The 25,033-nt window shown below is 39.1% G+C and overlaps 2 protein-coding genes and 1 long non-coding RNA gene across 5 annotated transcripts in view; 1 reads left to right on the top strand and 2 right to left on the bottom strand.

Annotated features, from left to right (window-relative positions):
* The window catches only part of LOC309495465 (microfibril-associated glycoprotein 4-like), a 102,551-nt gene extending 87,625 nt beyond the window's left edge, over nucleotides 1-14,926 (bottom strand). The window contains exons 1-4 of one of the 3 annotated variants that reach the window (XM_082165264.1): nucleotides 14,768-14,926; nucleotides 14,591-14,687; nucleotides 14,345-14,512; nucleotides 13,967-14,252 (exon numbers count right to left, since the gene is read on the bottom strand). In XM_082165264.1, the coding sequence (XP_082021390.1) occupies nucleotides 13,987-14,252; nucleotides 14,345-14,512; nucleotides 14,591-14,687; nucleotides 14,768-14,911 (675 nt within the window). In that variant the 5' untranslated portion in view covers nucleotides 14,912-14,926 and the 3' untranslated portion in view covers nucleotides 13,967-13,986. Of the gene's footprint in view, nucleotides 1-13,966; nucleotides 14,253-14,344; nucleotides 14,513-14,590; nucleotides 14,688-14,767 lie in introns of those variants that run through there. The other 2 variants (XM_082165265.1, XM_082165266.1) reach the window with 2 other exon arrangements.
* On the top strand, nucleotides 6,885-9,528 carry LOC309495459 (microfibril-associated glycoprotein 4-like). Its single transcript, XM_082165258.1, has 5 exons — nucleotides 6,885-7,006; nucleotides 7,530-7,730; nucleotides 7,811-7,907; nucleotides 7,986-8,153; nucleotides 9,134-9,528. The coding sequence occupies exons 1-5, from the start codon at nucleotides 7,001-7,003 to the stop codon at nucleotides 9,388-9,390; spliced, it is 729 nt and encodes a 242-aa protein (XP_082021384.1). The 5' UTR covers nucleotides 6,885-7,000; the 3' UTR covers nucleotides 9,391-9,528.
* A 6,192-nt stretch (nucleotides 14,927-21,118) lies between the features above and the next one.
* On the bottom strand, nucleotides 21,119-21,796 carry LOC309495514. The gene is made up of 2 exons (XR_014204710.1): nucleotides 21,751-21,796; nucleotides 21,119-21,350 (listed from the first exon to the last, which is right to left on the bottom strand). It is a non-coding gene; the product is annotated as an uncharacterized lncRNA (long non-coding RNA).
* Nucleotides 21,797-25,033: the final 3,237 nt, after the last annotated feature.

Raw genomic sequence — 25,033 nt, 5'->3', positions numbered from 1 at the left:
ACGAGCAGATGCTGATCATTTAGAGGAATTGGTTTTATGATAGTGTTTACTATCAAAGGAGGATAATTGTCTAATGATTTAGATAAGGGTTTTGTAAAGAACACCCATTTGCCCAATGACGGAGTCCAACGGCCTGGGCGAAGGGTATAATGCGTTTATGTCTTTTTAGCGCTCCAGTGAAGTTCACTTAATTTATTAGAATTTAGTTTCAATATTACTTTAGCTCTACGCTTAATCTGACTCCAATTTCAAATGATAATCAAATTTAGATCTTGTTATTAGAAAATAGTCATAATATAAATTATGAATTAATTTAGATCTTTGATTATTCTGAGTATCTCATAATTTCAAATATTCGTTCATTAAAGGTCCCATGACATGAAATTTCCACTTTCTGAGGTTTTTTAACATTAATATGAGTTCCCCTTGCCTGTATATGGTCCCCAAGTTTCTAAAAAATTTGAATCGGTGTAAATCGAGCTTTTGCTATCTTTCTCTGCCTTTGAGAAAATGGAGGCTCAACTGGGCTGATCTTGAATCTCCTCCTTATGACATCATAAGGAGAAATGTTACCTCCCCTTTCTCTGCTTTGCCCGCCCAGAGAATATTTCTCGCCTATGAGAAAATGAGCTAGGAAGTAGATCGCGCGTGCGTGCGATTTTAGTTTGTCCACGAGAGATATCATGGCTTTTGAGCGAGCGAATCATAATAATTGCTCAATAATTGGATGTACAAATGAACATCGAATGGTCAATACAGAGCTGGGCTTGCTGAACGTCGGACAAGTAAGTCAACAAATTATATATAAGTGTGTTGCTTTACTGTTTATGATTACCTAGCTTCTTACACGTAGAATGTGGCTGTCACATTAGCTATGCAGCTATGCAGTTACTTGCGCTAATGTAAAGGTAGACAGCATCAAGTTACACACACTGTAACGCGAGTATTGTACATTTCTTTGTTATTTGGATAACCGTTTTCCTGTTGGTCCACATTTCAAGATCACAGAGCTTGATGTAATTGTAATAAGATAAATTACAGACGTTACAGATCTCTCATGAAAAGGCAACAGTAGGTTAGCGTTAGCTACATGATGATAACTGTAAACCATCCGAATAAAGTACCGTATCCAGACATAATATTTTAAACTAACCATTTGGAAACGTCCTGCTGGAGCCGCTGAGTTGCAACTTCTTCATCCGTTGCTTCTCCATCTGGATCAGATTCTGGGTCAAACTGAAATGCTTGAACGACTGCGTGTCTTCGTGCCATTGCAATATATCCAACATAAACAAACATGCATGGTACCGTTGCGCAAGATGGTCAAGGCCACACCCACCCTCCACCTTGCGCTGCCTTTCTCCTCCTCATCAGCATTTAAAGCTACAGACACCGAAACGGCCCATCTGAAGGAAGCTCATTCTGAGACTGGCTTGTAGTGGCTATAATTCTGCACTGAGGCTGAATTTTTGGAAAGAGATTTCAGATACAGTACTAAGGCCTATATTAAAGCCTACAAAAAGTAGCATGTCATGGGACCTTTAAGGACCTGGTGTCGCTTTGAGACGTCACGTTGCGAATCTGCGCTCACGATCACAAACTAGCCAGTTCTGAAATAGTCAGAGGGTGCAGTGCAACTATTTTACCCTAAGCGACCGCTCACTGCTGACTCATAACAAAGGTGTAATTTTTTTAATAGTTGCGAGCTTGCAACGTGCTAAGCAGGGCTTGACATTAACACCCGCCAACCCGCCAAATGCGGGTGGATTTTGCTCGTGGCGGGTAACATAGTCACTCCAACTAGCCACTGTGGCGGGTTGAATAATTGTAGTCTTTTCAAAAGGCATCTGAAATAAGTGTGACACTACAACTCCCATAGGGCTGTCAACGAATATTCTAAATTCGAATATATATTCGAATAGTTTTAAAAAACAGAATTTCGAAGGTGAAAATGTATATTCGAATGTGGAAAAACGCCCCCGGTAGCAGAGGCGCGGCTGTCTGCTTTGCGAGTGGGCGCGCTGCCTGAGGGGTCAGGGACAGGTAACAGGAAGAAGCGTTAACGTTAAACAGAAACAACATTACTAAAGTGTAGGCTACTGTAATGACTGAATAGATATTGCATGAATAAGGTAGGTTAGATACAGCAGTTCCATGCACTGCAGGCTTCCACTGGTTTGATTATTTACCGTTTCATGTCAAGGAAAAGTTCCATGTTTACCACAGCACAGCTCGCTCGGAGCGTTCAATGTCGGTTCTATATAGGCTAAAAACTTCAATTATTGTTAATAATATTTGTTTCAATCACTGAATGAAGCCTGCTATATAAGAGTCGCGACCTTAAATTGCTTGCACAAAACTCTTGATCAGCACTCAACATTTGCTTATTGTTGTTGTTCATTTAAACCGTTATGCACAGAGAGCGTGACGCCTCATTCGCGCCGCAAGACCTCCAGACGCGCGTAAACGCGTCTTTACACTCGCGCCAGACGCTCTATTCGCGTTTGGTGTGAACGCAGCATGAGGGTGAGGGTGAGAGAGAGAAAGAGTGCCTGCGAGTGAGCGAGCGAGAGTGAGGTCTGCGGTCTTGGCCATTAGTTGATTTACTTGTTTTTGTGTAGGTAATACGTTGTCAAATGTGTTTAAACTTAAATAAACTACCTATAGTTATGTCTCTTTGTATTAATTTGCCCTGTTATTGACGTAATGCGAGTCATTGACAAAATGCGCTACCATGTTCGAATAGTTCGAATATAGGCTATGTGTTTTTTTTTAGAGAGAATATTCGAACGTCATTTTTGAGCAATTTTGACAGCCCTAATGAGTATTACATGCAAACAGTGTATGCCGGTGGAGCTATGTGGCGATATCTATAATACATGGTTTTATTTAAAAAAAGGAGCTTTACACACAACCTTATCAGAGCTAATGATAATGACCTGTTTTGTGTAGTCTTGATTTGGGTGTGTACAGTGGTTTTACATTTAAAAGGGTTGTAAATCTAGTTCAAGTAAATTTTAGCACGCCATAGTCGACTTTTAAAAGGTAATTTCACAAAAACAAAAATGTGGCTAGTAAAAATGCTGTGTGGCTAGTAACTTTGGAAAACCACTAGCCACATTGGCTAGTGAGCAAAAAAGTTAATGTCAAGCCCTGGTGCTAAGTCAATGTTAGTCAGAAATCGGAAGGTCTCCTTAATGATGTGCCCCATGCTCCATTCATAGTGCCTTCGGTTTGATCTATCCTGGACAGAGATTTGCGGAAACACCAGACTGCACTTTAATCTACTAGTAATAATAATTTCTGAAAAATGCAGAATAAATCAAGATGTAACATTGATTTGTCAGATAAAATGTCTCATGCCAATTACACGTGATTAAAAGCCAATTCAGAAATAATAAATACATGACATCAATTACTCAAAGATGACTTTAAAAGTAAGCTATGCATTCCTGACAGAGACACATAGTGGTGTGTAAGTATTTTCCAATGGGAAAACACTGAAACAGCACTGTATGGGGATTGTTCCTGGTTATAGGCTTCCCAAAGTCTGCTCTGTCACCTACCCTTAAACACCCAGACCAGAACAAAAGGGTTGTACAAATATTGTACCCCAGGGGGTAGCACCTGGTTTCAGGGGAGAGGGGAGATATCTTGAAGAGACATCACCCAAAGAGGAGAACAGGTCTTCTAAGTTCTCAATCTTTCTCATTATACCAGTGACTGCAATGACATTAAGACCATTTTTCCAATCGCACTGAGACATTTAAAATGATACCAAACATGAAAAGGAAACACAATAGATTCACAAGATACATCATATGTGATATATAGACATTCTTAGTGAACTTTTGGTGACTTGACTCAGGGGGAGAGAAAGGGAGGAGGGAGAGGGGGATGCAGAGATAAGGCAGGAGAAAAGTTTGGATAGGACAATGTCCCTGTGATCTTTCTTTGCAATCTTGTGCCCAGGGTTTATTTTATAGTTTTATGGTGAGTTTTATCTCAGCTATTGTCTTGGCAGGAAAATCAGTTCTTACAGTTTTGACAATAGTGTTGTTGCTGTTTTGTATTTAAGAATGTGAGTTTTCTTGTTTGGGATAGGGGGAAACCTCTTATTTTAGTTCTAATGTAGTAAATTAATGTAATGAAAGCAAATTGATTGCTGTAAGTGACAGATAAACAAAACAGTCATTTCAGTTCTGTAAGTTCACACTTTCACACGCAAGTCTTATTACCTGTGATCATGAGCTTCCTAAAGCCACAAACTTTTCACCTAGAACCCATCAAAACCATCATATTGGAAAATGTAACCTTCTTTTTGCTTTTCTTTCTGATACTTGGCACCTTAATAAACACCTTGTTTGCTTTGAGAGATGGTGTTAAACCAGGATGTGTGTTTTTTTTTGTTTTTGTTTTTTAACTGCTTGTTCCTCATTAGACTTTGAATCTTTAGGAAAATTATGTTAATGAATAACAGTAAGTATGTTAATGGTTATGAGTAATTGCTGTCTTAGATCAATGTTTCCTTCTCAAATAAAAAATGGCATGTATAAATTTAATGTACACCTGCAAAGGTGAAGTCCTGATATTTCACCACCAATGACTGATGAACTATTATTAGTTATTAATTACTGATCTAATTGGTTCCTCTCATTGTAACATTTATTTAAAATTATAAAAAATATTGCCTGTGAAGCCCTATGGGAGTATGAGACATATATATATTTAAACATGTTTAAAATCCTGATATTTGTAAATTAATTTTTTCTGTCTGTCAGAAATACATAATAACATAACAATGCACATTTAATGTCCTTATTTGGGTGTATTTCCTTATTAAGAGCCATAATGAATTACTAATTATTTTTGTATATAAAATAAAAATAAAAATGTCTAATCTGTTTGCATTAACTCTGAGGAGTTTAGAGAGTAGTCTTGTTTGGGAAATGGGGGAACCTCTTTTTATTACCTATAATCCTGAGCTTCCACAAACTTTTTACTTAGAACTAGTGCTGGGCAACGATTAATCGCATCCAAAATAAAAGTGTGTGTTTACATAATGTATGTGTGTGTACTGTAGCCTTGGAAAACCCAGACAACTTCCGGCAAATTTAGATTAGCTCTGCAAGTAGTCTGGCAAAGAGCTCATTCAAGCCCATTTCTAATCCCTCAAAATCGCGGCACCAATCAGAAACGTTGGGGCGGGCTTTACACAATGACGATCGCTCTGATTGGTTTTAGGTCTATCCAATTGCACCCAGAGGCATTTGAGCGACGTCTGTTGGTGAAGCGCATCCACTTTTAAATGCATTATTATATTCAAATTGCAAACACATGAGGACAGTCTCCATGAAAGACCCACTGGCAGATGAACGTGCTGCTACATTTCTCTCCGAAACGGTAGGAAATTAAATTAGATTTAATAGAGGATTTTAACTGTGACAAGATGATTGACAGGGCAGTTTACGTGACAGGACGCACGCGACAGAACCGTCCGATAAAGATGATGAAGTAGTATGTCCCAAAGCTTGCCTACTGTTTTGCTACACATTCAAAAGTAAAAACCTTTTCTTCACAAAAAGAGTACATACTTTTATGGCGTAGTGTAACTTAGGGACGCAGCATATGGCTTTACACGATGACGATCGCTCTGATTGGTTTTAGGTCTATCCAATTGTGCCCAGAGGCATTTGAGCGACGTCCGTTGGTGACGCCCCTTTGGAAATGAGTTATTAATGAAGCTTTGCCAGACCATAACTCAGTTACTACTGAGAATGGTCTGGTTTTAACCAGGCTATGTGTACTGTGTATGGCCTTATTATTTTGTATATATAAATACACACATATGCATGTATATATTTAAGAAATATTTGCATGTATGAACTGTATATATATATTATATATATATATATATATATATATATATATATATATATATATAAACAACACATTTTTCTTAAATATATATGCATGTGTATGTATTTATATGTACTAAATAATTATACACAGTACACAAACATATATTATGTAAACACAAACTTTTATTTCGGATCCGATTGATCGTTGCCCAGCACTACTTAGAACCCATTAAAATAATCATATTTATTTAAAAAATAACACTAAAAAATGTTTACCTTCTTTTTGCTTTTCTTTGCACCTTAATAAACATCTTGTTTGCTTTGAGAGATGATAAACCAGTATGTGTTTTCAAAAAAATATTGAACTGCTTTTTCCTCGTTAGACTTTGAATCTTTAAGGAAATTATGTTAATAAATAACAGCAAGTATGTTAATGGTTATGAGTAATTGCTGTCTTAGATCCATGTTTCCTTCTCAAAATAAAAATGACATATAAATTTAATGTACAGCTGAAATGGTCAAGTCCTGATATTTCACCACCAATGACTGACGAGCGATCAGTTATTAATTACTGATCTAATTGGCTGCTCTCATTGTAAAATATTAAGTAAATGGCTCTAGATACATTTCCTTAAAAAAATTTTTAACATCCTGATATTTGTAAATGAATTTATTCTGTCTGCTAGAAACACAAAATAACATATTATTACCATATTAATAACATACCAATGCACATTTAATTTCCTTATTGTGGTTTATTTCCTTATAAAGAACCATAATAAATGCCTTGTTATTTCTGTATATAGAATAATCATTTTTTTGTATGAACTTTAGTTTTCAAACAGATGTTTACGTAATCTTGAAACAATATCTAGAGCTTTATAGTGGACATTTATGTCATAAAGTTGTTATAAAGACACAGAGGAGGAGTCTGAGAATCTGACAGATATATAAAGAGTGTTTGCGTCAGACTGAACAACACAAACGGTGAGTTACTGTTTTATTCTTCATTTTCCTCATAGAACATTTGTACAATTTTCAGAAAATAAAATATAAAAATAGACCTAATATGCACTTTTATATTTATTTTATTTAGATAAAACCAATCTGCTGTGATCTACTGAGGAGAGACTGAGAAGATGGCAGTAAGTTAATCTGCTTCCTTCATTGTGTCCCTGTTACCCTGAACCACTAAATACTTATTACATATTTGTTTCATTTTCAGTGTGATGTTAATTTCTTTCTCTCTGTCACGTTGGTTTTGGGTTTAGGTTCATGCTTAGGTTTTCATGTCTTTTATTTTGAAATGTAATCACGTTTCCTGTTTGCCATGTGCTTCCCTTGTCTGTGTCATGTTATGATTGGTTGTTCTAGTCATGTGTCCTATGTTCTCATTGGTTAATTGTTCATTGCTTTCAGGTGTGTCTTACTAAGTCATTAGTCTTTTTGTATAAATAGCCCTCATGTTTCCATTATCTTTTCTTAAGTATTGTCTGTATAACCGCTGTTGGTGAGTCTGCTAGGTTTATAGTCAAGTTTGTTTAGTTCATGTTGTTCAAGTCATTGTTTACTTTGTATTTTGTTCATGTTTTGATGTAAATAAACTGCACTTGGGTTCGCACTATGCTCGCCTCAGTGGACTTATGTTACACTCTCTCTCTCGTGTAGATGAAGGTGCTTTTGGTGGTTCTTCTCCCTGTTGTTTTGGGGCGTGACTGTAAATTCATGCCATTCGACTGTTCTGACATCTACAACTCAGGAGAAAAAGTCAGTGGGATTTACACCATCTATCCAGCAGGAGAAGTTCCTGTCTGGGTTTACTGTCACATGGTCTCAAATGGGAAAGATGAAGACAAAGGAGGATGGACGGTACGAATGTGACTTTAGATCATCAAACACACATCAGAACATACATTATGAATCATATATTCTATATAAACCCATCACAGGTGATTCAGAGGAGAATGGACGGCAGTGTGAATTTCTATCGGCCGTGGAAAGAGTACAAGAGAGGATTTGGTGCAACCGAGGGTGAATACTGGCTGGGTAAGATCTCACAGTGTGTGTCCGTTTGTGGATGATCATGTGTTTGGTTGAACATGTTGTTCGTGTGTGTGTGAACAGGGCTGGAGAACATGTACCAGCTGACACGTAACAGGAATTACATGCTGAGAGTGGATCTGGAGGACTTTGAAGGAAGGAAGGGTTTTGCTCTGTACTCGTCCTTCTCTGTGGATTGTGAATGTGCTGGATATAAACTACAAGTTTCAGGGTTCAAGGATGGAGGAGCAGGTAGGACACTTTCATTCATAGGAGTAAATGTGTACATGATTTTGTAATTTCAAATAAATATTTTTTCATGTCCTCAATTTGGACTCAGATTGTTCATTCAGTTTGTAAATATAATGTATGTCTCATTCTTTAAATGTGGCTTAAATTGGTAAATGTTAAGAAAACTGCACTTCTTATCTTCTGGAATAATTCAGTGAGCTGTTGGGCATGTTTCTCTAATAACATGCGTTAAGTGCTAAAGGGATAGTTCGGCCATAAATTATATTAAACCCATGATTTACTCAATTTATCCGGCTCCAGGGGGATAAACGAAGGCCTTCTGAGGGTAATCTGTGCGGTTTTGTCGTAAAAATATACATAGGCTATTTAAAACTTTATAAATGAAAATAACTGGCTTCCGGCAACGGTCGACGCGCGTTCACGGGAGATGGATGCCGGCGTATGATGTAGGACGTTTGCGTTTGATTTAGCTATACTTCGTTCTACGTCACGACGCTTCCTACGCTACGTCCTATGTCATACACCGGCATCCATCTCCCGTGAACGCGTGTCGACCGTTGCCGGAAGCCAGTTATTTTCATTTATAAAGTTTTAAATATGTATATTTTTACGACAAAACCGCACGGATTACCCTCAGAAGGCCTTCGTTTATCCCCCTGGATCCAGATGGATTACTTTTGTGAAGGATGCATGCACATTTTTGGGACTTGAAGGAGGTGGACCCCATTGCTTCACATTATAACCACTGAAAGATCTAAGACCTTTTCTAAAATAACTGAAAATGTGTTTGTCCGAAAAATGATTGACATATGCATCTCGAACGGCTTGAGGGTGAGTAAATTATGGGTTTAAAATAATTTTTGGCTGAACTATGTGGAAAATCCCTTGTTTATTATGAAACCTATCCGGGTAAACAAGCAAGAATATGACTCTTTTATATATCATGTTAATCCTCATAATGATGCTCTTCCTTTCTGCAGGCGACTCAATGACCCAACACAATAATCAGACGTTCTCCACCTTTGACAAAGACCAAGACTCCTGGGAGAATAACTGTGCTAAACAGTTTCTCGGGGGATTTTGGTACAAAGCCTGTCACAATACAAACCCCAACGGTGTGTATTTATGGGGGGAAGATGCCACTCATGACGCCATTGGTGTTTCTTGGTACAGCTGGAAAGTCACTCACGCTGTCAGTATGAAATCCATCAGCATGAAGATCAAAAGTATATACTAACATCAGTGTTAAAAGCCAAAAGTGTACTTCAGTTTTGAGACTTATGCGTACAGCCGAACACAGCCTTTCAAAGTATACTCCATTTGACAGTGAGCACAAACACTTTTACTACTTTTAAACTAGAGTTGTGGGTTTCTCTGTACTGTCAGTATTTCAGATTCACTATCCAAAGGACCTCTTAAATGTTCAATAAACTCCAGTATTGAATGCATTATGTCTGTATGCAGAAGTGTTTATTTCCACAACAGAAACACTAAATGAGGAATTCTGTGGAATCATAGATGTGGATTAATTGACTGTAATTAACACTATGACCTCTCGCACATTCATGACATGTAATGTACATGTAGTATATACACTGGCAACAACACTGCTTCCTAAGATCGTGATCCCATCACAAGTGGTCGGCCCAGGATGCACTACAATATCTACTTGTGTTCAGATTTCATCAAGAAACTCCCTTTTCATTGTCACATCACGAGTCCAAAATGTGGTGCACGAATACTGTTGAATGAACAAACTACGATTTCCTGCATAATCTGCGTGTTTTGTTGCAATGCAGCAACACTGTAAAATATACTGACAAATGCTTAGTATAGTTCCTTTACACAAGAGTTCTAGTAACAAAAAAAGAACTGTAGAGAGTATTTGATATTTAGATTTATTTGCATGCTGAATGTTGAAGTCTGTGTGTGACTCAAACATGATCAATTGCAAGATATTGTCACAAATATAAAGGGATTATATCAACCCAATTAAAAGTTTCACAAGTATTTTATGACATAATTGTTGGCAAATCAAATAAAGTAATAAATAGGTTGCTTCTAAAAGGTGATCTAACTTCTGACTAAATCATTAACTATAGTTGATTCAAGTCAAAAGTTAGGTCACCTTTTAAAATCAACCTATTTTTTACTTTCCTTCCTTTGAAACCAAATAATTAATTTCTTGATGCGTCGATGCATCAATAGGAAGATAATTACAGTAATATAACTGAAGTTCCAAGTGCCCAACCAAAGAGCACACTGGTCACCATAATGGTGAGTTCAACTTCAATTTATGAATGTCAGCTTATGTGATGTTCTCTCAAATTATTCAGTTGTTGACAATTCAACATTCAAGATGACTTTGGGAAAATAGTGAATGCAAACAGAGAAAGATAACTGCAGAAGTGTAGGACATGAGTGAAAAGTCTATTAAGAATTGCCCAGCCTCAAAAAAATGACACTCAAACCAATCACTTAATCTTAACTTGGGTTTTCTGAGTAACCAAGGCATAATATGTCAATAGTACAGATTACTAGATTTTTACAACTAAGTTAAGACATTTAGTAAAGTTTACTAAAAAAGTGTTAGTTAGAACAACTGAGGTTTTGGTTGAGCTTTCTCCCATTATGTCCCAGAATGATCATGTGTTTGGTGAGCTTTCTCCCAATACGTCCCAGAATGATCATGTGTTTGGTGAGCTTTCCCCAATACGTCCCAGAATGATCATGTGTTTGGTGAGCTTTCTCCCAATACGTCCCAGAATGATCATGTGTTTGGTGAGCTTTCCCCAATACGTCCCAGAATGATCATGTGTTTGGTGAGCTTTCTCCCAATACGTCCCAGAATGATCATGTGTTTGGTGAGCTTTCCCCAATACGTCCCAGAATGATCATGTGTTTGGTGAGCTTTCCCCAATACGTCCCAGAATGATCATGTGTTTGGTGAGCTTTCTCCCAATACGTCCCAGAATGATCATGTGTTTGGTGAGCTTTCTCCCAATACGTCCCAGAATGATCATGTGTTTGGTGAGCTTTCCCCAATACGTCCCAGAATGATCATGTGTTTGGTGAGCTTTCTCCCAATACGTCCCAGAATGATCATGTGTTTGGTGAGCTTTCTCCCAATACGTCCCAGAATGATCATGTGTTTGGTGAGCTTTCTCCCAATACGTCCCAGAATGATCATGTGTTTGGTGAGCTTTCCCCAATACGTCCCAGAATGATCATGTGTTTGGTGAGCTTTCTCCCAATACGTCCCAGAATGATCATGTGTTTGGTGAGCTTTCTCCCAATACGTCCCAGAATGATCATGTGTTTGGTGAGCTTTCCCCAATACGTCCCAGAATGATCATGTGTTTGGTGAGCTTTCTCCCAATACGTCCCAGAATGATCATGTGTTTGGTGAGCTTTCTCCCAATACGTCCCAGAATGATCATGTGTTTGGTGAGCTTTCCCCAATGCGTCCCAGAATGATCATGTGTTTGGTGAGCTTTCCCCAATGCGTCCCAGAATGATCATGTGTTTGGTGAGCTTTCCCCAATGCGTCCCAGAATGATCATGTGTTTGGTGAGCTTTCTCCCAATACGTCCCAGAATGATCATGTGTTTGGTGAGCTTTCCCCAATGCGTCCCAGAATGATCATGTGTTTGGTGAGCTTTCCCCAATACGTCCCAGAATGATCATGTGTTTGGTGAGCTTTCCCCAATACGTCCCAGAATGATCATGTGTTTGGTGAGCTTTCCCCAATGCGTCCCAGAATGATCATGTGTTTGGTGAGCTTTCCCCAATACGTCCCAGAATGATCATGTGTTTGGTGAGCTTTCCCCAATATGTCCCAGAATGATCATGTGTTTGGTGAGCTTTCCCCAATATGTCCCAGAATGATCATGTGTTTGGTGAGTAGGTGTAGAGTGGTCCACACTAGCATCAAGGCTACAGCACATGGCCTTGCACGTGGTCAGCTATGTGGCGCTGAGGACAGCTATTCATTGAGCATCTTCATTTCAAACGATCTTTTCTCATATGGAGGATTATAGGATTACTATCATTGCATCACACTCAAATAACTTTGGGGATCTGACTCATTGCATCTTCATCACTTCATCATCACACACCTTATCAAAGACAGAACATGCCAAGAGATAAGTTTTCATCTCATTGACTCTTTATTGAAGAGACAAAGACCTCCAAGATCTGACTTTATTTCTATTGTCTTTTTGACACATTTATTAAGCACTGGTGAAAAAAATAAAATTGAAATAAAGTCAGAGATCTTGGAGGTCTTTGTCTCTTCAATAAAGAGTCAATGAGATGAAAACTTATCTCTTGGCATGTTCTGTTTTTGGGGCAAGATCGTTTGAAATGAAGATGCTCAATGAATAGCTGTCCTCAGCGCCACATAGCTGACCACGTGCAAGGCCATGTGCTGTAGCCTTGATGCTAGTGTGGACCACACTTGGACTCACTGTCTCTAGAATCCAGTCCGTGCTCACAAAAGAACATGTGGTAAATAAAAAGTCCTTTCTAGAAAGAAATCAAATAACTAACATCAGTGATCTCAAACAAACACAACATCAAATATAAACCAAACCATACTCACAGTTGAGCAGAAACTCAAAGAGTTCTCAACACAGGACTTTGGATGAGAAAGAAGGTAGCACAAGATCAATCCTCAGATTTCCCTCTACCAAACGAACTGACTTGCTCTATGGTGTCAGTGTTTATATACCCAATTAACTCCAGGCAATAGCGCCCTCTAACTGTTCCTGTTGTTACTGCCCGTGACTCCAATACATCTCAACAGGGTCTTAACAAAAATACTTAAAGAACAAAAATTCAAAAAGTACAGAATTAATCAAAGTAACGTTTTGTCCGTTACAATTGTCTGCAACACATTTCTTCTCCCTCTTCGTCTTTCTGCCATTTTCTCCTCTGCTAAAGAAACTCTTAAGCCTCTTAAAAGTCCTCGTCCGTGCTCCTAACAATTTTGACCTTAAGACCTCTTTTAAGGGTTAAGATGTTTTCTGAATTACTTTTTTCTTTACTAGGAGTTTCTTTAATTTTAAGAGTAAACGCACACATTTCTAAGAATTTTCTTAGAATTTTGTCACTAGGAGCTACTCTTTTCATTAAGATTATGAATACGGGCCCTGGTCATTGCATGCAGTCCTAAAATACAGCATGTTGCAAAAAGGTGATTTGCTTTGAGAAATAGATTTCGGGTTTTGGTGGGGTTCTGTCTGAAAACTTAACAGTACTGGTTGGGTGGGTTCGGGTCGGGTTAAGTGATCTCGGGTACGTGCCGGGTTCGGGCTCCAATTTATAGCCTGTGCAGACCTCTATCTCTGTCAAAAGTGCATCTGCATGTTCAGCGATTAGAATTTAAAGGGGACCTACTATGCCCCTTTTTACAAGATGTAATGAAGTCTCAGGTGTCCCCAGAATGTGTCTAAAGTTTCAGCTCAAAATTCCCTACAGATAGTTTATTATACCATGTTGTAAATGTTTGAGTGGAAGCAAAAACCTGCTGTTTTCGTGCATGTATCTTTTTTGGTGGAAATTAAGACATCAGCATACAGGCATAACTCATTCAATGCTGCAGTTTATTTTAAATGTATGAAGTTGTTTGCATAGTAAATCTGAAAAACTGACCAAAAATTAAGAAAAATCATTGACAGGAAGAGTTTAGTGCACAACACCAACATTCACAGCTAGTTTTTTTTTCATGATTTACTCCATTACAGTTGAAAGAGAAAAGAAAAACTTTAAACCTTAACATTGTCATAGTGACAACAATATCAGATGCTTGCTCCTGGAAACACGAATGTTTCTAAGGCACGGCTTTGATCTTCATTATGAAGGTTTTCATACTGACATCGAAATTGTTGTTCCAGCTTTGCCAAGCAACACCAATTGCAAAATGATAAATTGCATTATCATCTTCTCCCCATAAGTACACACCATTGGGGTTGGTAAGATGACAATATTTGTACCAAAATGCCCCGAGATACTGTTTGGCACAGTTACTTGCATTGGAGTCTTGGTCCTTGTCAAAGGTGGAGAACTTCTGATTGTTGTGGTGGATCAAAGAGTCGCCTGCAGAGATGAGGAGCATGAAGTGCATGAACAAATGTACAATTACTCAACTGATAATTGTAAAGAAAGGAGTATGAATGAAAGTGTCCTACCTGCTCCTCCATCCTTGAACCCTGAAACATGCAGCTGATACCCATCAGATTCAGGACCCACAGAGAAGGACGAGTACAGAGCCGAACCCTTCCTTCCTGGGAAGTCCTCCAGATCCACTCTCAGCATGTACTTTCTGTTACGTGTCAGCTGGTACAGGTTCTCCAGTCCTGTTCACACACACGAACAACATGTTCAACCAAACACATGATCATCCACACAAACGGACACACGCTGTGAGATCTTACCCAACCAGTATTCGCTCTCCACATTCCCGAATCCTCTCTTGTACTGATTCCACGGCCGATAGAAATTCACACTGCCGTCCATTCTCCTCTGAAACACCTGTGATGGGTTTATATAGAATATATGATTCATAATGTATGTTCTGATGTGTGTTTGATGATCTAAAGTCACACTCGTACCGTCCATCCTCCGTTGTCTTCATATTCCCCATTTGAGACCATGTGACAGTAAACCCAGACAGGAACGTCTCCTGCTGGATAGATGGAGTAAATCCCACTGAGCTTTTGTCCTGCTTTATAAAGGTCAGAACAGTCGGCCGGCATGTCTTCATCCTGACTGCACCCTAGTGATGTTACATATGACACTGAAGCTTCGATGCGCGTATCACATAAGCGACACAATTTCTAGTGAAGCCCCGTATCGAGGCGTGTATTGGTTTACTAGAGTCACGTGATCGATGACAAACGAAGCCTCACTTTCTGTCCAGTCACGTGCGTGTTTCGCTTCGGGTGTCAGAAGGCTAGAACTTCAGATCGTATTTAACGAGTCATTGTTGCCTCAGTCTGGTTGATATTTTCAATGATTGATATTGACATTTAATAACAGATGATCCTATCAGACAATGTCCTTATTCATTGTGTGTGTGTGTGTGTGTGTGTGTGTGTGTGTGTGTAAAGAGAGAGAGAGAGAGAGAGAGAGAGAGAGAGAGAGAGAGAGAGAGAGAGAGAGAAGGCCTACATTAAATTTTATTGAATCATATAAACTTATAAGCTATTATATTTTATTGTCACACTTTAATGGGAAAATGATTTTTTTTAATGAACAAATCAAACACAAACATGTAAGGCTTTTATTTGTGCACATAACATTGAAACTATGGAGTGTGTTGTGGTTGCTTCATCTGCCAGAGCTTCTAACACAGGCTTCTGGCTGCTTTATTTTAAATAAGCACCAGATGGCGCTGCTCTCTACGCTGTTCTCGACACTCTCGAAGCTTTGAATCTTTTCCCGGAACAGTCAGGGGAAAGCCTCAGAGATTCATGAGGCTTCATTTCCCCATCCCTACTGCACCCACACACCAGAACAACAGAGAGAATAACCGCCAAGAACACCATCAACTAAACGAGACAGAGAGAAAGAGATGAACATCACACTGAAACCCTCTCTAAAAATGTAGAGTTGTTGATGAACTTACTGCCATCTTCTCAGTCTCTCCTCAATAGATCACAGCAGAGGTCTGATTTATCTAGACCAGTGGTTCCCAAACCTGTCCTAATCAAACACACCTGATTCAACTCATCAGCTCATTAACCCATGTGATAATGAGCTGATGAGTTGAATCAGGTGTGTTTGATTAGGGAGACAAAGAAAACGTGCAGTGTTGAGGTGCCTTCAGGACAAATCAAATTAATTAGACTTACTTAGAGGGTGCTTCTCATTTCTTATTTGTGCATCCTCGTTTCCTTTCCTCGCTTCCTTTCCTCGCGTCTCAGCTCCGCCCCCTGTAGGATGCGAGGGAAGGCTGCAAGGAAAAGACGCGAGGACGGAGGAATCGAATGTAACTTTTTTTTAAACATTGGAATACTTGATCACTCAAGCGTCACTTCATCGCGTCATCAGCAGCGCTCAAAGGACCTGCCCTTAAATGTTGTTGAAGTTTGTTTATTTAAGAAATTCCTAATAAATAATAATAAAGCAAGATACCCTGTTTAAATATGTGAGATGTGTGGTTTATATAAACTGCAAAGGTAAAGTATAAATTAAAATGATTGTGACCGATGTGAAGGGGGAGGAGAATTTATACGTGCGTCACGTTTAAGTCGATAAAACTCTTCTGCATAGGATACACCTGTGTATCCTCGCTCATGACTCCTCAGGAAGCCTCCTCACTCCTCGATCCTAGACTCCTCGCGGTGCAATTAGAGAATTGAGATGTCCTTCAAGATGGCTGAGCTCGATCGCTTTCCGGGTCATAGGATGGAGGACGGAGGAGCGAGGAGACGAGGAGGGATATTGAGAAGCACCCAGAGCATGCAAACCGATTGCCTAAAAATATAGTATGAATAGTTTGTTGTACTGACAAATGCTTAGTTAGTATAGTTCCCTTACACAAGAGTTCTAGTAACAAAAAAAGAACTGTAGAGAGTACTTGATATTTAGATTTATTTGCATGCTGAATGTTGAAGTCTGTGTGTGACTCAATCAATTGCAAGATATTGTCACAAATATAAAGGGATTATATCAACCCAATTAAAAGTTTCACAAGGATTTTATGACATAATTGTTGGCAAAAAAAACAAAAAAAAAAAAAACATTATACGACTGTTAAATAGTTAAATTAGGATTGTGTTCTGGGGTGGTTCTAATGTCTCTAGCCTTCCTCTTGGTGTGTCGATCAGAACACAGGAATGGATCAGGACAGTCTGATTCGATCAAAGGTGTTTATTGAACACTGAGGATTCGTTTGTCATTTTCATTATGTGTTAAAATTGTAATCTTAGTTCAAATGGAACATTATGTATTATTATGTACAACTGTATACATCATTTAAATAAGCATGATGTATCTATTGTCTAATGCCCAGGTGATATGCACAATATCAAAATATAGAACTGTACAATTAGCCTGTGTAGTGGACATGGATATAAGACTTCGGAGCGCAAAAATGTGATTTCTCCTGTCCAACAACAACCAGACCGTTATTTCCGGCTTGACGATCGAGTCTGTCCCAAAAATACCTCTCAATGCGCCCTCATGGACTCGCACCAAGGGCCCTATAGGTCTGCACTACATGACGTCACCAAAGTGTGGACTCTGAGGAAGTCCACAAGTCCGGAGTGTGCCATTTGGGACAGGGCCTGAGTTCAGGTGTACACGCTACGGAGAGTGTTCCCAATCTAACCTGTGTTTTTCTTATTTCCCACAGAAATAAATGCGTTGCACCAAGTGTAACATGGACATTACTTGGACACAGTCACCTCTGATAACAAATTACTCTAAACTTTGATGTGGACATATGCATTTTTTGTAAACTATATGCATTGTGAAAAGTGCTATACAAATGTTTTCACATATTTTGCTCTGTTGTGTAGCAGTTATCTTGCAGTGTTTTTGTTTTCACCCCTACATTTTAATTAGTACGTCGTGTATTTTGAGAGGGAAACAGGACAGCGATAACCGTTTGCCCATTAAGACAAATGATGAGAAAACAGGCCTACAATGTTCTTTTCAACACTATTACTCTGATTATGGCACCAAATACAAGAAAGAAATGTTATTTCTTTCCATCTTTAGAAATGTTATTTATTTTCAATGGCGTTTTAGTAGATGTTTCAGTCAGGTTGAGATCGAGGGATTCACTGTAAATTCTGAAGAAATAATAGTTATTTCTCATTGTATGCGGTTGTATAAGTTATATTTGATCTCCATTGGTTTGGGTTTTTCACCGCAAAAAAAATAACGTTAAAATACCGGCAGCTGTGGTTGCCAGTGATGTACTGTTAATTTACAACCTTCTACCATTAATTCACAGCTCTCCTTTTTTACAGTATGTTACTTTAATAATAACATGGAAAGCCTTGGACTTGTTCTAGCGAAAAGCTAAAGAGCTAATTACAGATCACATGACCTCCAGCTTTGCGTGTGAATGTTTCAAAACAAAAATTATTCTTCTGTTTATTTTATGGGTGTCAAAAACAGCTCACAGTGATCAAATTTGTTTTTAGAGAAACACACCAACAGTTACACCAGTGCATATAAAAAAACAAAACAAATAAATGACAGACACAAATACAGACAGTATCGAGTGATGTCGGTCTATTTACCCGTCAAACATCAGATCTACTGAACACCAAACCATTGAGGATGTTCACCTGTTGAATTTAATTTGAACATGTCAGACATTTTAAAAGGAAAAGGACAACATGTTTGTTAATACTATGTTACACAGTTAGTTCATCAAGGTTAATTTCCTTAAAGACACAGAAGCCAGCTCAGGGGAAAACACAGACTTCCTCTTACAACACTGTCATGTTAACTTTAACATCATGTATAAAATACATTTTGTGTAATACCAGCATATTTTCCCTGTCTTGTCCACTCACTCATGATGTTTTATTTGTGGATAAGTCAAAGCAAGACAAGAGAATAACTCAATTTCCAAATAATAACCAGAATAAATAACCAGAACGCACCATTAACTATGTTGAGTTTGCATTTCTAGTATGGGTGCGTGCGTATGAGAAAGACTGAGTATATGCTACAGAATCTGAGTAAAGCCTGTTTCAAAGAGGAAATGGCCTGAAAGTAATAAGTATTCAAAGTCATAATTATGGCATACTGCATCATGATAATGAGAAAAGATTGAAATTATTACGTATTAAGTCAAAATTCTAGAAATAAGTCATAATTATGAAGTCGAAGATAAAGTCAGTTAACACACAAATTAACACATAAGATAAAGTTAACACACATTAATGAATAATTATAGGCCTAAATCATATTTAATAGATTAAAAAGTCAAAATTATGACCTTTTCTTTGTCTATTTTGATGCCATAATTTTGTTATAATTATGACTTGGTTCATCTGGTTTATCTCATAATTGACTTTTAAAGTAATTATTTCAACTTTTTATGGCATAATTGACTTTCATCAAGTCAAAATTGTTGTTAAACTACTACAGAAAGTGTGTGCAGATGCATGTTTTTTTTGTTTTGTTTTTTTTTGGGGGGGGGAACAGCATTTTGAACCAAGTCACTGAAAACACTATCATGAGCTGCACAAGAGTAAAATATTTAGTGCCGCACACCAGTCTTTACAAAAATGAATACATGAAGGCTTCTTCCACATTAATCAATATATGGTTTGGGCATTTTGTCAACACCATGACGCCATTTATGTCTAGCGAAACTAGAGCTTTATAAAATTATTTCCCCAAGTGGTTAGTCATGTGACACATTTTACCCATAAATACTTATGGTTATACTAATATGTAGACCGTTTAACCGTATTTTAATCGTCCTATTTTTTTCTTCTCTTAAAGGAATAGTTCACTTTGAAATAAATTGTTGGTATGTTTTAGCTTACAGGGCATCCAAGATGTAGGTGTCTTTTCAATTTTGATATTTTTAAGTCAAACCGTTCTTGTCTGTCAGTCATATAATGCAGGTCTATGGTCACGGTCTCAAAACACAAGCACAGAGTCCAAATTAAAACAATTCCCCGTCGTTCCAATGAACTGCCGTAGACAAGGCGACATCTAGTGTATATATCTATGCACCAGTCTGCGTACACGTCAGATCAGATCACTTGGACATGGCTGTGTATAAGTGGTAAAAACGATATAAATACTGTTCGTTTTCTCACACAAACCGCTCGTTTCGTGTCTTAGGCCATCAATGTGTTCTTACGATGGGGAATTGTTTAATTTGGACGACGGGGAATTGTTTTAATTTGGACTCTGTGCATGCTCTTTGAGACAGTGACCATAGACCTGCATTATATGACTGACAGACAAGAACGGTTTGACCTAAAAATATCAAAATTGAAACTACTGTGGAAAAAAAGACACGTCTACATCTTGGATGCCCTTGAGGTAAGCTAAAACATAACAAAATTTAATTTCAAAGTGAACTATCCCTTTAATAAAAAATAAAAAAATTCTTGAGATATTTTGGCTTGCTTAGTTGGGGACATTTAATATTCAACAATATTATTGATCTGCCTTATTATGGGTGGACAATGATGCAATTTTCTTCTAGAAACAAACTTTGTTGTATTATTTTCATGTTATCAATGTGAAGCTGCTTTGATAATCTGTATTGTAAAAAACGCTATATAAATAAAGGTGACCTGAAAACGGTTTATTTTTTATTTTTAGACATTTACGTTATCTTGCATTGGTAACAAGCCTCCATTATCTTTCCTGCTTGGGATTGAGAGCTTAAATCCCCAATACATTTTCTGCCCTGTTTTACTTTAAGGTTAGTTCACAGAAATATTTGAATTCTATCATCATTTACTCATGTCGTAAGATTTTCGTGCATCTTCTTAAATCTGAGAGATTTCTGTCCTGCAACTACCACTTTGACACTTAAATTTCATAAAGAGACAGTAAAATTCCATTGGAATTTAATGGTTTAGTCCAAATTTACGGAAGAGACTCAATAGCTTTAGATGAACTGATTTAATTTAGGCTTTCGCAAACATTCAACACACACATCAGTTGTGGTAAACGAAAGCTCAAGCATGGACGCTTGACGTGCGAAAACCAATGAGGTTCATTCTTGTGTTGAGCAGCATGTTTGAGCATCAGCAGGAACCAACATGAACAAATTGAAAGGTGCTTTATGATCCACCTGCCTCCCATAAGTTTTGCCTTTTAGAGGGACAGCCCATCCTAAACAAAGCAGCTATACATCCCCTTGTATAAAAGGTATGTCACAGGTCGGGATGGGCCAAGCCGGACTGCGCCCACCCCTGAACCAGGTCCACCCTGAGGAGCGTGTCAGAGACGAGACGGAAACAGAATTCAAGGGAATAACAGTTCTTTTTATTAAAGTTAAAAGTAATTTGAATAACCTAAGCTAAAATCTTCCTTTCCTCTTCTTCCCCGGAATCGAGGCAATGCAGCAGTCTCCGGGACCCACTCCCACGTCGATACAAGGTTCGCAATGGCCTGAGATGGATCGATGGATTTCCACAGGTGTGTATGCGGTCGGGGCTGTTCCTCTTCCCACGCTGATGCAGGGTCCGCAGGGACCTATGACGGACAGGTGAGTTTCCACAGGTGAGTAGACAGTCGAGCTGTTCCTCTTCCCACGCTGATGCAGGGTCCGCAGGGACCTATGACGGACAGGTGAGTTTCCACAGGTGAGTAGACAGTCGAGCTGTTCCTCTTCCCGCACTGATGCAGGGTTCACAGGGACCGACGACAGACAGGTGAGTTTCTACAGGTGGGTATACAGTCAGGGCTAATCCTCTTCCCACACTGATGCAAAGTTCACAGAGGCCTACGACGGACAGGTAAGTTTCCACAGGTGAGTAGACAGTTGGAACTCTAGGGCTGCAGCAGACTCGAGTCAACAGGCTGAACGGAGCTTCTCTAGGACAGACAGTTAGAACAGACAGAGTCAGCTTCAACAGCAGTATATAGGCCTCACGTGTGTTGCCGGGGACAGGTGACTCCACACCATGCAAATGGGCCGGGGACCACAGCAGACTCAAAGGTGCAGGCCGAGCGGAGCTTCCCGTGTGCTGCAGGGGACAGATAACTTCACACCATGCAGATGGACCTGGGGCTATAGCAGATTCAAGTCGCAGGCCGAGTGGGGCTTCTCTAGAACAGACAGAATCAACTTCAACAGCAATATACAATTCTCACGTGTGATGCAGGGGACAGATGACTTCACACCATGCAGAGGGGCTTGGGGTTGTAGCAGACTCAAAGTCGCAGGCTGAGCAGAACTTCTCCCAGACAGACAGAATCAACTTCAACAGCAGTATACAGTTCTCACGTGTGTTGCAGGGGACAGATAACTTCACACCATGCAGATAGACTTGGGATCGTAGCAGGCTCAAGTCGCGGGCTGAGCGGAACTCCTCTAAGACAAACAGAATCAACTTCAACAGCAATATACAATTCTCACGTGTGTTGCAGGGGACAGATAACTTCACGCCATGCAGAGGGGCTTGGGGTTGTAGCAACTCAAAGTCGCAGGCTGAGCAGAACTTCTCCAAGACAGACAGTTCAACTTCAACAACAGTATACAGTTCTCACGTGTTGCAGGGGACAGATAACTTCACACCGTGCCGGTGGGCTTAGGGCTGCAGTAGACTCAAAGTCAACAGGCTGAGCGGAGCTCCTGCTAAGACAAACAGAATCAAGATTGCAGATAGAGTGTGCAGTCTCACGTGTGTTGCAAGGGGGGCAAACCTTCTCACCATACAGGTGGGTTGACAGGCAAGTAGCGAACTTAAGTCAACAGGCTGGACAGAGCTTCTTCTAAGACAGTCAGAATCACTACTTCAAAACAGAGAGGTTAGTTTGACTCACAGATGCTGTTCCTTCTAGTCCTCAACAGATGGGGCCGATCGACATTATTAAGCTCCAGTTACGGACAGTAGACCAGCATGGCACGTGGGGAGTGCACGGCAAAAGAGAATAAATCTTCCACACACACACGGCAATTTCACTCCAAACATGCAACGTGAGGGGGGGAAACGTCAATTTAAGCACTGCAATCCACTTCAATAAGTGCAGATAAGGCCAGCACTCACCCAGGGGTCTCCGTGCCACAAGCAACGAGCTCCAATGTTGGGAAAAAGATGTTTCAGGGTTTTCCTCCACAGACATAGACGGATTCACAACACCGTTCCAACACGGGGGAAGAGGGCAAGAGATCGAGCATGAATCAGTATAATTCACTCAGTGACATTTAGATAGCACAATCAAAGCACTCCAATCCACCTCAAATTCAGCGTTGAAACATGCAGGTACGAGATACGATGGTCGATTACTTATCTCTCTCCCTTCCAGGTAGTGATGTGACATTTGAACCGAGGCGTCGGAGCTTGTGTCGAGAAAAAATGGGCGTGCCAGATGAAGCCGCGATTCGAGGCTTGTGTTGTTAACGTGAAAATCACGTGACTGATGACAAACGAGGCCTCGGTTTGTGTGGATACGTCATCGGTTCGGTCTGAGTGTCGCTTCTGGATAAAAGGCGGTTCGAAACTCGCGCCACCTTGTGGGTGTTGTCAGTAGTAGTAAAAGCAGTTGTAGTAGTGTCAGAGAGTCAGAGAGTTAGAGAACTATCATTGTTATGGCTGTATATTATTACATTATCAGGTTAGAATAGTTATAGTATATTGTTATTATTAATTATAGTAGGCTTAGCTATATTATAGTCTTGTTATATTAATTAGATAAGATTATTTGGATTGCTCTGGATTCTTTTATTTGGATTGTCCTTTTGGATTTGTTTGCTTTTTGTGACTCTTCCTTTTTCCTGGAAATTGGAGCCAGCAAGAAAGAGGGAATCCTCCCCTGTCTGGGCTCAACAGAAGCATCAGTATCCTCATTTATACCAGCTGGCACTGGCATTTTTTAAATAAGTGTGTTACCCCAACACACTTGAAATAATTCTGTTTCTCAATAAAAATCGATTGTAATCCTTCCTTCCAGACTATTCTGTTGCAGTTTACTTTATTACACTCCCTCCAACATAAGCACTGCACTCAACACAGTGGCACTGTTGTTGTTCATACTGTCACTATCCAAACAATTAATGAATATTTAATTAACTGTGTGTGTGACTCTGCACAAGTAAATTCAGACAGAGAAAGATACATATTTTATATTATACACAGTAATGGACAAATGTCTGCTCATGTCTTTTTATTATTGCAAATGAAAGGTTACAGACATCAACAGCGAGTACAAAATAAATAAATGCATATTTTTATTTATACAAATATTTTTCTAAAATATATATATTTTTCTAAAAAATATATTGTGTATAAAATTGAGGTGTCCATGTATAAAAAGCGAGCTCCTTGACAAAAAAGCCAATAGACATATTATACTGTTTATTACTGTTTTTCCAATCAGATGAAACCTAATTCATGATGATTACTGCCAGATAATTTAATGACAGTGTAATTGAAGGTTAGAATGTCAAATCATTTAACATTTGATTCCATGTATAAAATGGTGTGATTTATAAATGTAACCTCTAAAATGATTCAGAATGTCACTTGTGTAAGCCAGTGACACTGGTTCAGAATGAATGAATTTGTCTGCTATTTCTTTGCACAGTAGCTAGGTGTCACTAGTGAGCAATGCTGAATGAAGCTTCGAGTTATGAACCTTTGGCTGAAGCAATGGGCTGCGAGGTATCAGTGGTTCAGGAAGCCTCATTTTGCCATCACTACTTCCAGGCAAACGGTGTGTTTTCACAACTCTTCCACACTCCTCGAGTCCCCTCCAGCAACACTTCCCTTTGCACCCCACAATTCTTCTCTGCAACACTCAAATAGAACGACTTCTCACGGGAGAGAACCACCCGACAGTCTCTCTTCGCTGGCTTTTTATATCCTTCTCAATGCCCACATAGCTTCGTCATGGCTCTAGATTAATTCCCCACACCTGATGTCGATTTCCTCATCCCGGTTGGCAAGGCAACAGATACACATTTACACGGGGGGTGGTGTTTCCTTGTTATTGTACCGGAGGGGACACAATTGCGGCGAACTTTAGTTCCACCCTCATTTGTCACACCGTGACAGGTACAATTTATATTAAATTGTAAACATTTTGTATCTGTTAGATTCATTAATTTCTCTTTTACTGTCAGTAGCCTACTGTTTCATTAAATGCATCATTAAAATTGTACATTATTTTGATAAAAGTCACATTTTAACATCCATTTATTTCCCCAATGTTTA

The sequence above is a fragment of the Leuciscus leuciscus genome (genome assembly GCF_965113295.1).
Source record: "Leuciscus leuciscus genome assembly, chromosome: 3".
NCBI lineage: Eukaryota > Metazoa > Chordata > Actinopteri > Cypriniformes > Leuciscidae > Leuciscus > Leuciscus leuciscus.
The sequence above is the reverse complement of the archived record's forward strand: the minus strand, read 5'-3'. Positions and strand labels throughout refer to the sequence as shown.